The sequence below is a fragment of the Oncorhynchus mykiss genome, chromosome 13 (assembly GCF_013265735.2).
Source record: "Oncorhynchus mykiss isolate Arlee chromosome 13, USDA_OmykA_1.1, whole genome shotgun sequence".
Lineage (NCBI taxonomy): Eukaryota > Metazoa > Chordata > Actinopteri > Salmoniformes > Salmonidae > Oncorhynchus > Oncorhynchus mykiss.
Genome location: NC_048577.1, coordinates 69,838,195 through 69,851,547, shown reverse-complemented (window position 1 = coordinate 69,851,547; position 13,353 = coordinate 69,838,195). Strand labels below are relative to the sequence as shown.

General features: G+C 47.9%; 1 protein-coding gene across 2 annotated transcripts in view; it reads right to left on the bottom strand.

Annotated features, from left to right (window-relative positions):
* Window positions 1-13,353, bottom strand: part of LOC110487123 (conserved oligomeric Golgi complex subunit 1) — a 43,285-nt gene that overhangs the window by 20,294 nt on the left and 9,638 nt on the right. For both annotated transcript variants that reach the window (XM_036942021.1, XM_036942020.1), the window contains exons 7-8: window positions 4,680-4,890; window positions 3,612-3,984 (exon numbers count right to left, since the gene is read on the bottom strand). In XM_036942021.1, coding sequence (XP_036797916.1) covers window positions 3,612-3,984; window positions 4,680-4,890 — 584 coding nt within the window. The remainder of the gene's footprint in view (window positions 1-3,611; window positions 3,985-4,679; window positions 4,891-13,353) is intronic.

The window sequence follows — 13,353 nt, the reverse complement described above, 5'->3', positions numbered from 1 at the left end:
AGGAAGAAGTAGAGGAGATGGAGGAGGTAGAGGGGGAGGAAGAGGAGATGGAGGAGGTGGTAGAGGGGGAGGTAGAGGGGGAGGAAGAGGAGATGGAGGAGGTGGTAGAGGGGGAGGTAGAGGGTGAGGAAGAGGAGATGGAGGAGGTGGTAGAGGAGGTGGAGGAGGAGATGGAGGAGATGGTAGAAGAGGAGGTAGAGAGAGAGGTGGAGGAATTGGTAGAGGAGGAGGTGGTAGAGGAGGAGGTGGTAGAGGAGGAGGTGGAGGAGGAGATAGAGGAGTGGTGGAGGAGGAGATGGAGGAGGTGGTAGAGGGGGGGTGGAGGAGGAGATGGAGGAGGTGGTAGAGGCGGAGGAAGTGGAGATGGAGGAGGTGGTAGAGGGGGAGGAAGTGGAGATGGAGGAGGTGGTAGAGGGGGAGGAGGAAGAGGAGATGGAGGAGGTGGTAGAGGCGGAGGAGGAGATGGAGGTGGTAGAGGGGGAGGAGGAGATGGAGGAGGTGGTAGAGGCGGAGGAGGAGATGGAGGTGGTAGAGGGGGAGGAGGAGATGGAGGAGATGGTAGAGGGGGAGGTAGAGGGGGAGGAGGAGATGGAGGAGGTGGTAGAGGGGGAGGTGGAGGAGGTGGTAGAGGGGGAGGTGGAGGTGGTGGTAGAGGGGGAGGTAGTAGTAGAGGTGGGAGGTTGAGGAGGAGATAGAGGAGGTGGTAGAGAGGGAGGTGGAGGAGGTGGTAGAGGGGGAGGTAGTAGTAGAGGTGGGAGGTTGAGGAGGAGATAGAGGAGGTGGTAGAGAGGGAGGTGGAGGAGGTGGTAGAGGGGGAGGTAGTAGTAGAGGTGGGAGGTGGAGGAGGAGATAGAGGAGGTGGTAGAGGGGGAGGTGGAGGAGGTGGTAGAGGGGGAGGTGGAGGAGGTGGTAGAGGGGGAGGTAGTAGTAGAGGTGGGAGGTGGAGGAGGAGATAGAGGAGGTGGTAGAGAGGGAGGTGGAGGAAGAGATGGAGGTGGTGGTATAGGGGGAGGTGGAGGAGGAGATGGTAGAGGAGGAGGAAAAGGAGGTAGAGGGAGAGAAGGAGGAGGTCGGGGAGGGGGAGAAGGAATAGGAGGTAGAGGGAGAGAAGGAGGAAGAGGAGATGGAGGTAGTAGAGGGGGAGGAAGTAGTAGAGGTGGAGGAGGTATAGGAGGAAGTAGAGGGGGAGGTTGAGGTGGAGGAGATGGTAGAGGGGGAGGTAGAGGGGGAGGAGGAGATGGAGGAGGTGGTAGAGGGGGAGGTGGAGGAGGTGGTAGAGGGGGAGGTGGAGGTGGTAGTAGAGGGGGAGGTAGTAGTAGAGGTGGGAGGTTGAGGAGGAGATAGAGGAGGTGGTAGAGAGGGAGGTGGAGGAGGTGGTAGAGGGGGAGGTAGTAGTAGAGGTGGGAGGTGGAGGAGGAGATAGAGGAGGTGGTAGAGGGGGAGGTGGAGGAGGTGGTAGAGGGGGAGGTGGAGGAGGTGGTAGAGGGGGAGGTAGTAGTAGAGGTGGGAGGTGGAGGAGGAGATAGAGGAGGTGGTAGAGAGGGAGGTGGAGGAAGAGATGGAGGTGGTGGTATAGGGGGAGGTGGAGGAGGAGATGGTAGAGGAGGAGGAAAAGGAGGTAGAGGGAGAGAAGGAGGAGGTCGGGGAGGGGGAGAAGGAATAGGAGGTAGAGGGAGAGAAGGAGGAAGAGGAGATGGAGGTAGTAGAGGGGGAGGAAGTAGTAGAGGTGGAGGAGGAGGTATAGGAGGAAGTAGAGGGGGAGGTTGAGGTGGAGATGGAGGAGGTAGAGAAGGAAGTAGAGGGGGAGGAGGAGGTAGGGGTAGAGAAGATGGTATAGGGGGGTGGAGGAGGAGATGAAGGAGGAAGTAGAGGGGGAGGTTGAGGTGGAGGAGGTAGTAGAGGGGGGGAGGTTGAGGTGGAGAAGGAGGAGGTAGAGAAGGAAGTAGAGGGGGAGGAGGAGGTAGAGATGGAGAAGATGGTATAGGGGGGGTGGAGGAGATGGAGGAGGAAGTAGAGGGGGAGGAGGTAGAGTGGAGGAAGGAGACAGAGGAGAACCTCTGGTCAAAAGGAGTCCACTATAATGAGAAGAGAGTTTGAGATGCTGTCGATATTGATGACTTCATGTTAAGTATTTCACCTTAGTTCACATTACATTATCATTAGGCCAGGTCTCCCTGGGACAATGTCTTAATGGGACCTCCTGTAGAAATAAAGTCCAATAATCCATCTGTCCACCTACCTGTGTTATCAGAGGGCAGGTAATCCATCTGTCTCCCTACCTGTGTTATCAGAGGACAGGTAATCCATCTGTCTACCTACCTGTGTTATCAGAGGACAGGTAATCCATCTGTCTCCCTACCTGTGTTATCAGAGGACAGGTAATCCATCTGTCTACCTACCTGTGTTATCAGAGGACAGGTAATCCATCTGTCTCCCTACCTGTGTTATCAGAGGACAGGTAATGCATCCGTCTCCCTACCTGTGTTATCAGAGGACAGGTAATCCATCTGTCTCCCTACCTGTGTTATCAGAGGACAGGTAATGCATCTGTCTCCCTACCTGTGTTATCAGAGGACAGGTAATGCATCTGTCTCCCTACCTGTGTTATCAGAGGACAGGTAATCCATCTGTCTCCCTACCTGTGTTATCAGAGGACAGGTAATCCATCTGTCTCCCTACCTGTGTTATCAGAGGACAGGTAATCCATCTGTCTCCCTACCTGTGTTATCAGAGGACAGGTAATGCATCTGTCTCCCTACCTGTGTTATCAGAGGACAGGTAATCCATCTGTCTACCTACCTGTGTTATCAGAGGACAGGTAATCCATCTGTCTCCCTACCTGTGTTATCAGAGGACAGGTAATGCATCCGTCTCCCTACCTGTGTTATCAGAGGACAGGTAATCCATCTGTCTCCCTACCTGTGTTATCAGAGGACAGGTAATCCATCTGTCTCCCTACCTGTGTTATCAGAGGACAGGTAATGCATCTGTCTCCCTACCTGTGTTATCAGAGGGCAGGTAATCCATCTGTCCACCTACCTGTGTTATCAGAGGACAGGTAATCCATCTGCCTCCCTACCTGTGTTATCAGAGGACAGGTAATCCATCTGTCTCCCTACCTGTGTTATCAGAGGGCAGGTAATCCATCTGTCTCCCTACCTGTGTTATCAGAGGACAGGCAATCCATCTGTCTCCCTACCTGTGTTATCAGAGGACAGGTAATCCATCTGTCTCCCTACCTGTGTTATCAGAGGACAGGTAATCCATCTGTCTACCTACCTGTGTTATCAGAGGACAGGTAATCCATCTGTCTCCCTACATGTGTTATCAGAGGACAGGTAATCCATCTGTCTCCCTACCTGTGTTATCAGAGGGCAGGTAATCCATCTGTCTCCCTACCTGTGTTATCAGAGGACAGGTAGTGCTGCAGGTAATCCATCTGTCTCCCTACCTGTGTTATCAGAAGACAGGTAATCCATCTGTCTCCCTACCTGTGTTATCAGAGGGCAGGTAATCCATCTGTCTACCTACCTGTGTTATCAGAGGACAGGTAATCCATCTGTCTACCTACCTGTGTTATCAGAGGACAGGTAATGCATCTGTCTACCTACCTGTGTTATCAGAGGGCAGGTAGTGCTGCAGGTCATCCAGTCTGTCTCTGAGAGCAGCATCCAGTGATGAACAGAAGATCTGGACACAGGGTGTCAGGGCCTGAGTCTTCATGGCCAGGCCGCTCCGATGCTGTGGCCCCCGTTGGGATACACTGACCCAGGCCGCGTCGCTCAGTAGGTCCCCCTGGGCCTCGGACCACAGGAAAGAGGCCACGTCTGCCTCGTAGAGAGCACCTCGGCTGGGGAGGGGAGGGCTGGAGCCTGGTGGACCGGGGCCCGGAGGGGTGGGCTGGCCCTCTAGATCTCGAAGGGCAGAGGAGAGGAGCTGTCTGCAGCTGGTGGAGATAGTCTCTGTACCCTCCTGGGTGATCGCCTGGGGGAGAGAATGGAAGAAGAGGGGGAGATGGAGAACGGGAGAATTAAGGGAGCAGAAGATAGAGAGAGGGGAAGGGGGAGAAGGGGAGAGATAGAAAGGAGGGAGGAAGATGGAAGAGGGGGGGTAGAAAAGGAGATGAGAGAGTGACAGGAAAGGAGAGAGAGAGAGAGAGAGAGAGAGAGAGAGAGAGAGAGAGAGAGGAGAGAGAGAGAGAGAGACAGTGAGCAGATTAGAACTATTCTGGAGAGGAGAACTAGTTCACTAGATAGCTAGAAGGCAGAAGTCAGCTGTAGCTACTAGCTAGTTAAATCGGCAGGTTAAATCTGTTGTCCTGTTTCTAAAAGGTTCCCCACTGTCTGAATGGGAACAGCTCAATGTAATGAGAGGAGCAGGGGTGTATAGAATACACACAACAAGAGAATAATATTAACAACAACAGCTAAAACTGTCAGTGCTCCATTCTATTTTATAACATGGACACAGATTAGTCCTAGTCTGAAAAGCCTGGTCAACAGAGATTCTCCATAGAAGGTGCTACTTCCTCCAGGACTAATGTGGTGCACCACACACTTCCTTCCAAGCGTCCACAATCAAAGCCCGGGGGACGAGGCCTGGGTCTCGTTAATCTAAACCTAGATTAAGACTAGCTTTAATCTGTGTCCTGGAAACCAGACCTGAGTGTAGCTAGTTACCTGCAGGCGTTGGAGGAAGAGCTGCTGTAGGAAGTCCTCCCACAGCGCTAGGGGGCGCTCTAACAGCCGCTGGCAGATTAAGCTCCAGTGTTGACTGATGGAGTCGGTGGAGAGGAGGTCCCACACAGCATCTCTGATGGAGGCTAGGCCCTTCAGACTGTTCACATAGACCAGCAGACTGCTGACACCATTACAGATGTCCTCCTTACAGCTGCGAGAAATAAAACAACATGATAACAACCCTAACCAGACTGCTGACTCTGTTACAGCTGGGAGAAACAATACAACATGATAACAACCCTAACCAGACTGCTGACTCTGTTACAGCTGAGAGAAACAATACAACATGATAACAACCCTAACCAGACTGCTGACTCTGTTACAGCTGAGAGAAACAATACAACATGATAACAACCCTAACCAGACTGCTGACTCTGTTACAGCTGGGAGAAACAATACAACATGATAACAACCCTAACCAGACTGCTGACTCTGTTACAGCTGGGAGAAACAATACAACATGATAACAACCCTAACCAGACTGCCGACTCTGTTACAGCTGGGAGAAACAATACAACATGATAACAACCCTAACCAGACTGCTGACTCTGTTACAGCTGGGAGAAACAATACAACATGATAACAACCCTAACCAGACTGCTGACTCTGTTACAGCTGGGAGAAACAATACAACATGATAACAACCCTAACCAGACTGCTGACTCTGTTACAGCTGGGAGAAACAATACAACATGATAACAACCCTAACCAGACTGCCGACTCTGTTACAGCTGGGAGAAACAATACAACATGATAACAACCCTAACCAGACTGCTGACTCTGTTACAGCTGGGAGAAACAATACAACATGATAACAACCCTAACCAGACTGCTGACTCTGTTACAGCTGGGAGAAACAATACAACATGATAACAACCCTAACCAGACTGCTGACTCTGTTACAGCTGGGAGAAACAATACAACATGATAACAACCCTAACCAGACTGCTGACTCTGTTACAGCTGGGAGAAACAATACAACATGATAACAACCCTAACCAGACTGCTGACTCTGTTACTGACATCATGTTACTGTACAGACACTGAGATCTGACATCATGTATAGCATGTTACTGTACAGCCACTGAGCTCTGACGTCATGTATAGCATGTTACTGTACAAACACTGAGCTCTGATGTCATGTATAGCATGTTACTGAACAGACACTGAGCTCTGACATCATGTATAGCATGTTACTGTACAGACACTGAGCTCTGACATCATGTATAGCATGTTACTGTACAGACACTGAGCTCTGACATCATGTATAGCATGTTACTGTACAGCCACTGAGCTCTGACGTCATGTATAGCATGTTACTGTACAGACACTGAGCTCTGACATCATGTATAGCATGTTACTGAACAAACACTGAGCTCTGACATCATGTATAGCATGTTACTGTACAGACACTGAGCTCTGACATCATGTATAGCATGTTACTGTACAGACACTGAGCTCTGACATCATGTTACTGTACAGACACTGAGCTCTGACGTCATGTTACTGAACAGACACTGAGCTCTGACGTCATGTTACTGAACAGACACTGAGCTCTGACGTCATGTTACTGAACAGACACTGAGCTCTGACGTCATGTTACTGTACAGACACTGAGCTCTGACGTCATGTATAGCATGTTACTGTACAGACACTGAGCTCTGACGTCATGTTACTGTACAGACACTGAGCTCTGACGTCATGTTACTGAACAGACACTGAGCTCTGACGTCATGTTACTGAACAGACACTGAGCTCTGACATCATGTATAGCATGTTACTGTACAGACACTGAGCTCTGACGTCATCTTACTGTACAGACACTGAGGTCTGACATCATGTATAGCATGTTACTGTACAGACACTGAGCTCTGACGTCATCTTACTGAACAGACACTGAGCTCTGACGTCATGTTACTGAACAGACACTGAGCTCTGACGTCATGTTACTGTACAGACACTGAGCTCTGACGTCATGTTACTGAACAGACACTGAGCTCTGACGTCATGTATAGCATGTTACTGTACAGACACTGAGCTCTGACGTCATGTTACTGTACAGACACTGAGCTCTGACGTCATGTTACTGTACAGATACTGAGCTCTGACGTCATGTTACTGAACAGACACTGAGCTCTGACGTCATGTATAGCATGTTACTGTACAGACACTGAGCTCTGACGTCATGTTACTGAACAGACACTGAGCTCTGACGTCATGTTACTGAACAGACACTGAGCTCTGACGTCATGTATAGCATGTTACTGTACAGACACTGAGCTCTGACGTCATGTTACTGTACAGACACTGAGCTCTGACGTCATGTTACTGAACAGACACTGAGCTCTGACGTCATGTATAGCATGTTACTGTACAGACACTGAGCTCTGACGTCATGTTACTGTACAGACACTGAGCTCTGACGTCATGTTACTGTACAGACACTGAGCTCTGACGTCATGTTACTGTACAGACACTGAGCTCTGACGTCATGTTACTGTACAGACACTGAGCTCTGACGTCATGTTACTGTACAGACACTGAGCTCTGACGTCATGTTACTGTACAGACACTGAGCTCTGACGTCATGTTACTGTACAGACACTGAGCTCTGACGTCATGTTACTGAACAGACACTGAGCTCTGACGTCATGTTACTGTACAGACACTGAGCTCTGACGTCATGTATAGCATGTTACTGTACAGACACTGAGCTCTGACGTCATGTTACTGTACAGACACTGAGCTCTGACGTCATGTTACTGAACAGACACTGAGCTCTGAAATCATGTTACTGAACAGACACTGAGCTCTGACGTCATGTTACTGTACAGACACTGAGCTCTGACGCCATGTTACTGAACAGACACTGAGCTCTGACGTCATGTATAGCATGTTACTGTACAGACACTGAGCTCTGACGTCATGTATAGCATGTTACTGTACAGACACTGAGCTCTGACGTCATGTTACTGAACAGACACTGAGCTCTGACATCATGTTACTGAACAGACACTGAGCTCTGACGTCATGTTACTGAACAGACACTGAGCTCTGACGTCATGTTACTGTACAGACACTGAGCTCTGACATCATGTTACTGAACAGACACTGAGCTCTGACATCATGTTACTGAACAGACACTGAGCTCTGACGTCATGTTACTGAACAGACACTGAGCTCTGACATCATGTTACTGAACAGACACTGAGCTCTGACGTCATGTTACTGAACAGACACTGAGCTCTGACATCATGTTACTGAACAGACACTGAGCTCTGACATCATGTTACTGAACAGACACTGAGCTCTGACATCATGTTACTGTACAGACACTGAGCTCTGACGTCATGTATAGCATGTTACTGTACAGACACTGAGCTCTGACGTCATGTATAGCATGTTACTGTACAGACACTGAGCTCTGACGTCATGTTACTGAACAGACACTGAGCTCTGACATCATGTTACTGAACAGACACTGAGCTCTGACATCATGCTACTGTACAGACACTGAGCTCTGACATCATGTTACTGAACAGACACTGAGCTCTGACGTCATGTTACTGAACAGACACTGAGCTCTGACATCATGCTACTGTACAGACACTGAGCTCTGACGTCATGTTACTGAACAGACACTGAGCTCTGACATCATGTTACTGTACAGACACTGAGCTCTGACATCATGTTACTGAACAGACACTGAGCTCTGACATCATGTTACTGTACAGACACTGAGCTCTGACGTCATGTTACTGAACAGACACTGAGCTCTGACGTCATGTTACTGTACAGACACTGAGCTCTGACGTCATGTTACTGAACAGACACTGAGCTCTGACGTCATGTTACTGTACAGACACTGAGCTCTGACGTCATGTTATACTGAACAGCTCTGACATCATGTTACTGAACAGACACTGAGCTCTGACGTCATGTTACTGAACAGACACTGAGCTCTGACGTCATGTTACTGAACAGACACTGAGCTCTGACGTCATGTTACTGAACAGGTTTTCGTCTCTCTCTCTGAAGATATTGACAATTCTGTATTAGAAGTGCAGACTTGTTTTTGAGTTGCTGTGCGTTTTGTTGCCAACCTGTTTTGCTACCTGACACATTTACGGTTTTTACTTTTTAATTACCGTTTATATTTTTGTTTTTTCCTACTCAACTTTTTCACTCCGGACGCTTTATCTGGACACGATTCGTCAGGACCTCCAACAGCCGAAGCTAAGTAGTAACATTAACATGATGCCTTCTAATTGCAGTCGCTGTACAGGATAGCTGTGCTACAAGCCCAGCTTCAGACGCAATCGCTAGGCAAGGGTAATTTCAGTGTAGGAAAGGATGAAACAGCGTCTGTGCCACCAGTAAGTACAGATAGTAGTATAAATCCCCTGGCACAGTCCCCGCAGCCGGACAACTTTCTCACGGTTTCTGGAAGGAAATGCTGTAGGAACGCTCAACCGGTGTCGCTCATTCAGCCGACAGAAACTTTCAACCGGTTTTCCCCATTAAGCAGCGGGTCGGAGTCAGAGGCCGAGTCTTCTCTGGTCTCTACTCCTCCCGTTACGGGGTCTGAGACGCCGAAGCTTCCCACCATTAGCTCTGACAAATTGAAAACTCTAGTCATTGGCGACTCCATTACCCGCAGTATTAGACTTGAGAATCATCCAGCGATCATACACTGTTTACCGGGGGGCAGGGCTACCGACGTTAAGGCTAATCTGAAGATGGTGCTGGCTAAAGCTAAAACTGGCGAGTGTAGAGAGTATAGAGATATTGTTATCCACGTCGGCACCAACGATGTTAGGATGAAACAGTCAGAGATCACCAAGCGCAACATAGCTTCTGTGTGTAAATCAGCTAGAAAGATGTGTCGGCATCGAGTAATTGTCTCTGGCCCCCTCCCAGTTAGGGGGAGTGATGAGCTCTACAGCAGAGTCTTACAACTCAATCGCTGGTTGAAAACTGTTTTCTGCCCCTCCCAAAAGATAGAATTTGTAGATAATTGGCCCTCTTTCTGGGACTCACCCACAAACAGGACCAAGCCTGACCTGCTGAGGAGTGACGGACTCCATCCTAGCTGGAGGGGTGCTCTCATTTTATCTACCAACATAGACAGGGCTCTAACTCCTCTAGCTCCACAATGAAATAGGGTGCAGGCCAGGCAGCAGGCTGTTAGCCAGCCTGCCAGCATAGTGGAGTCTGCCACTAGCACAGTCAGTGTAGTCAGCTCAGCTATCACCATTGAGACCGTGTCTGTGCCTCGACCTAGGTTGGGCAAAACTAAACATGGCGGTGTTCGCCTTAGCAATCTCACTAGGATAAAGACCACCTCCATTCCTGTCATTATTGAAAGAGATCATGATACCTCACATCTCAAAATAGGGCTACTTAATGTTAGATCCCTTACTTCAAAGGCAATTATAGTCAATGAACTAATCACTGATCATAATCTTGATGTGATTGGCCTGGCTTAAGCCTGATGAATTTACTGTGTTAAATGAGGCCTCACCTCCTGGCTACACTAGTGACCATATCCCCCGTGCATCCCGCAAAGGCGGAGGTGTTGCTAACATTTACGATAGCAAATTTCAATTTACAAAAAAAAAAATGACGTTTTCGTCTTTTGAGCTTCTAGTCATGAAATCTATGCAGCCTACTCAATCACTTTTTATAGCTACTGTTTACAGGCCTCCTGGGCCATATACAGCGTTCCTCACTGAGTTCCCTGAATTCCTATCGGACCTTGTAGTCATAGCGGATAATATTCTAATCTTTGGTGACTTTAATATTCACATGGAAAAGTCCACAGACCCACTCCAAAAGGCTTTCGGAGCCATCATCGACTCAGTGGGTTTTGTCCAACATGTCTCTGGACCCACTCACTGTCACAGTCATACGCTGGACCTAGTTTTGTCCCATGGAATAAATGTTGTGGATCTTAATGTTTTTCCTCATAATCCTGGACTATCGGACCACCATTTTATTACGTTTGCAATTGCAACAAATAATCTGCTCAGACCCCAACCAAGGATCATCAAAAGTCGTGCTATAAATTCACAGACAACACAAAGATTCCTTGATGTCCTTCCAGACTCCTTCTGCCTACCCAAGGACGCCAGAGGACAAAAATCAGTTAACCACCTAACTGAGGAACTCAATTTAACCTTGCGCAATACCCTAGATGCAGTTGCACCCCTAAAAACTAAAAACATTTCTCATAAGAAACTAGCTCCCTGGTACACAGAAAATACCCGAGCTCTGAAGCAAGCTTCCAGAAAATTGGAACGGAAATGGCGCCACACCAAACTGGAAGTCTTCCGACTAGCTTGGAAAGACAGTACTGTGCAGTACCGAAGAGCCCTTACTGCTGCTCGATCATCCTATTTTTCTAACTTAATTGAGGAAAATAAGAACAATCCGAAATTCCTTTTTGATACTGTCGCAAAGCTAACTAAAAAGCAGCATTCCCCAAGAGAGGATGACTTTCACTTTATAGCAGTGATAAATTCATGAACTTCTTTGAGGAAAAGATTATGATTATTAGAAAGCAAATTACGGACTCCTCCTTAAATCTGCGTATTCCTTCAAAGCTCAGTTGTCCTGAGTCTGCACAACTCTGCCAGGACCTAGGATCAAGAGAGACACTCAAGTGTTTTAGTACTATATCTCTTGACACAATGATGAAAATAATCATGGCCTCTAAACCTTCAAGCTGCATACTGGACCCTATTCCAACTAAACTACTGAAAGAGCTGCTTCCTGTGCTTGGCCCTCCTATGTTGAACATAATAAACGGCTCTCTATCCACCGGATGTGTACCAAACTCACTAAAAGTGGCAGTAATAAAGCCTCTCTTGAAAAAGCCAAACCTTGACCCAGAAAATATAAAAAACTATCGGCCTATATCGAATCTTCCATTCCTCTCAAAAATTTTAGAAAAGGCTGTTGCGCAACAACTCACTGCCTTCCTGAAGACAAACAATGTATACGAAATGCTTCAGTCTGGTTTTAGACCCCATCATAGCACTGAGACGGCACTTGTGAAGGTGGTAAATGACATTTTAATGGCATCGGACCGAGGCTCTGCATCTGTCCTCGTGCTCCTAGACCTTAGTGCTGCTTTTGATACCATCGATCACCACATTCTTTTGGAGAGATTGGAAACCCAAATTGGTCTACACGGACAAGTTCTGGCCTGGTTTAGATCTTATCTGTCGGAAAGATATCAGTTTGTCTCTGTGAATGGTCTGTCCTCTGACAAATCAACTGTAAATTTCGGTGTTCCTCAAGGTTCCGTTTTAGGACCACTATTGTTTTCACTATATATTTTACCTCTTGGGGATGTTATTCGAAAACATAATGTTAACTTTCACTGCTATGCGGATGACACACAGCTGTACATTTCAATTAAACATGGTGAAGCCCCAAAATTGCCCTTGCTAGAAGAATGTGTTTCAGACATAAGGAAGTGGATGGCTGCAAACTTTCTACTTTTAAACTCGGACAAAACAGAGATGCTTGTTCTAGGTCCCAAGAAACAAAGAGATCTTCTGTTGAATCTGACAATTAATCTTAATGGTTGTACAGTCGTCTCAAATAAAACTGTGAAGGACCTCGGCGTTACTCTGGACCCTGATCTTTCTTTTGAAGAACATATCAAGACCATTTCAAGGACAGCTTTTTTCCATCTATGTAACATTGTAAAAATCAGAAACTTTTTGTCCAAAAATTATGCAGAAAAATGAATCCATGCTTTTGTCACTTCCAGGTTAGACTACTGCAATGCTCTACTTTCCGGCTACCCGGATAAAGCACTAAATAAACTTCAGTTAGTGCTAAATACGGCTGCTAGAATCCTGACTAGAACCAAAAAATTTGATCATATTACTCCAGTGCTAGCCTCTCTACACTGGCTTCCTGTCAAAGCAAGGGCTGATTTCAAGGTTTTACTGCTAACCTACAAAGCATTACATGGGCTTGCTCCTATCTATCTCTCTGATTTGGTCCTGCCGTACATACCTACACGTACGCTACGGTCACAAGACGCAGGCCTCCTAATTGTCCCTAGAATTTTTAAGCAAACAGCTGGAGGCAGGGCTTTCTCCTATAGAGCTCCATTTTTATGGAACGGTCTGCCTACCCATGTCAGAGACGCAAACTCGGTCTCAACCTTTAAGTCTCTACTGAAGACTCATCTCTTCAGTGGGTCATATGATTGAGTGTAGTCTGGCCCAGGAGTGGGAGGGTGAACGGAAAGGCTCTGGAGCAACGAACCACCCTTGCTGTCTCTGCCTGGCCGGTTCCCCTCTTTCCACTGGGATTCTCTGCCTCTAACCCTATTACAGGGGCTGAGTCACTGGCTTTACTGGGGCTCTCTCATGCCGTCCCTGGAGGAGGTGCGTCACCTGAGTGGGTTGAGTCACTGATGTGGTCATCCTGTCTGGGTTGGCGCCCCCCCCCCCCCCCCCTTAAGTTGTGCCGTGGCGGAGGTCTTTGTGGGCTATACTCAGCCTTGTCTCAGGATGGTAAGTTGGTGGTTGAAGATATCCCTCTAGTGGTGTGGGGGCTGTGCTTTGGCAAAGTGGGTGGGGTTATATCC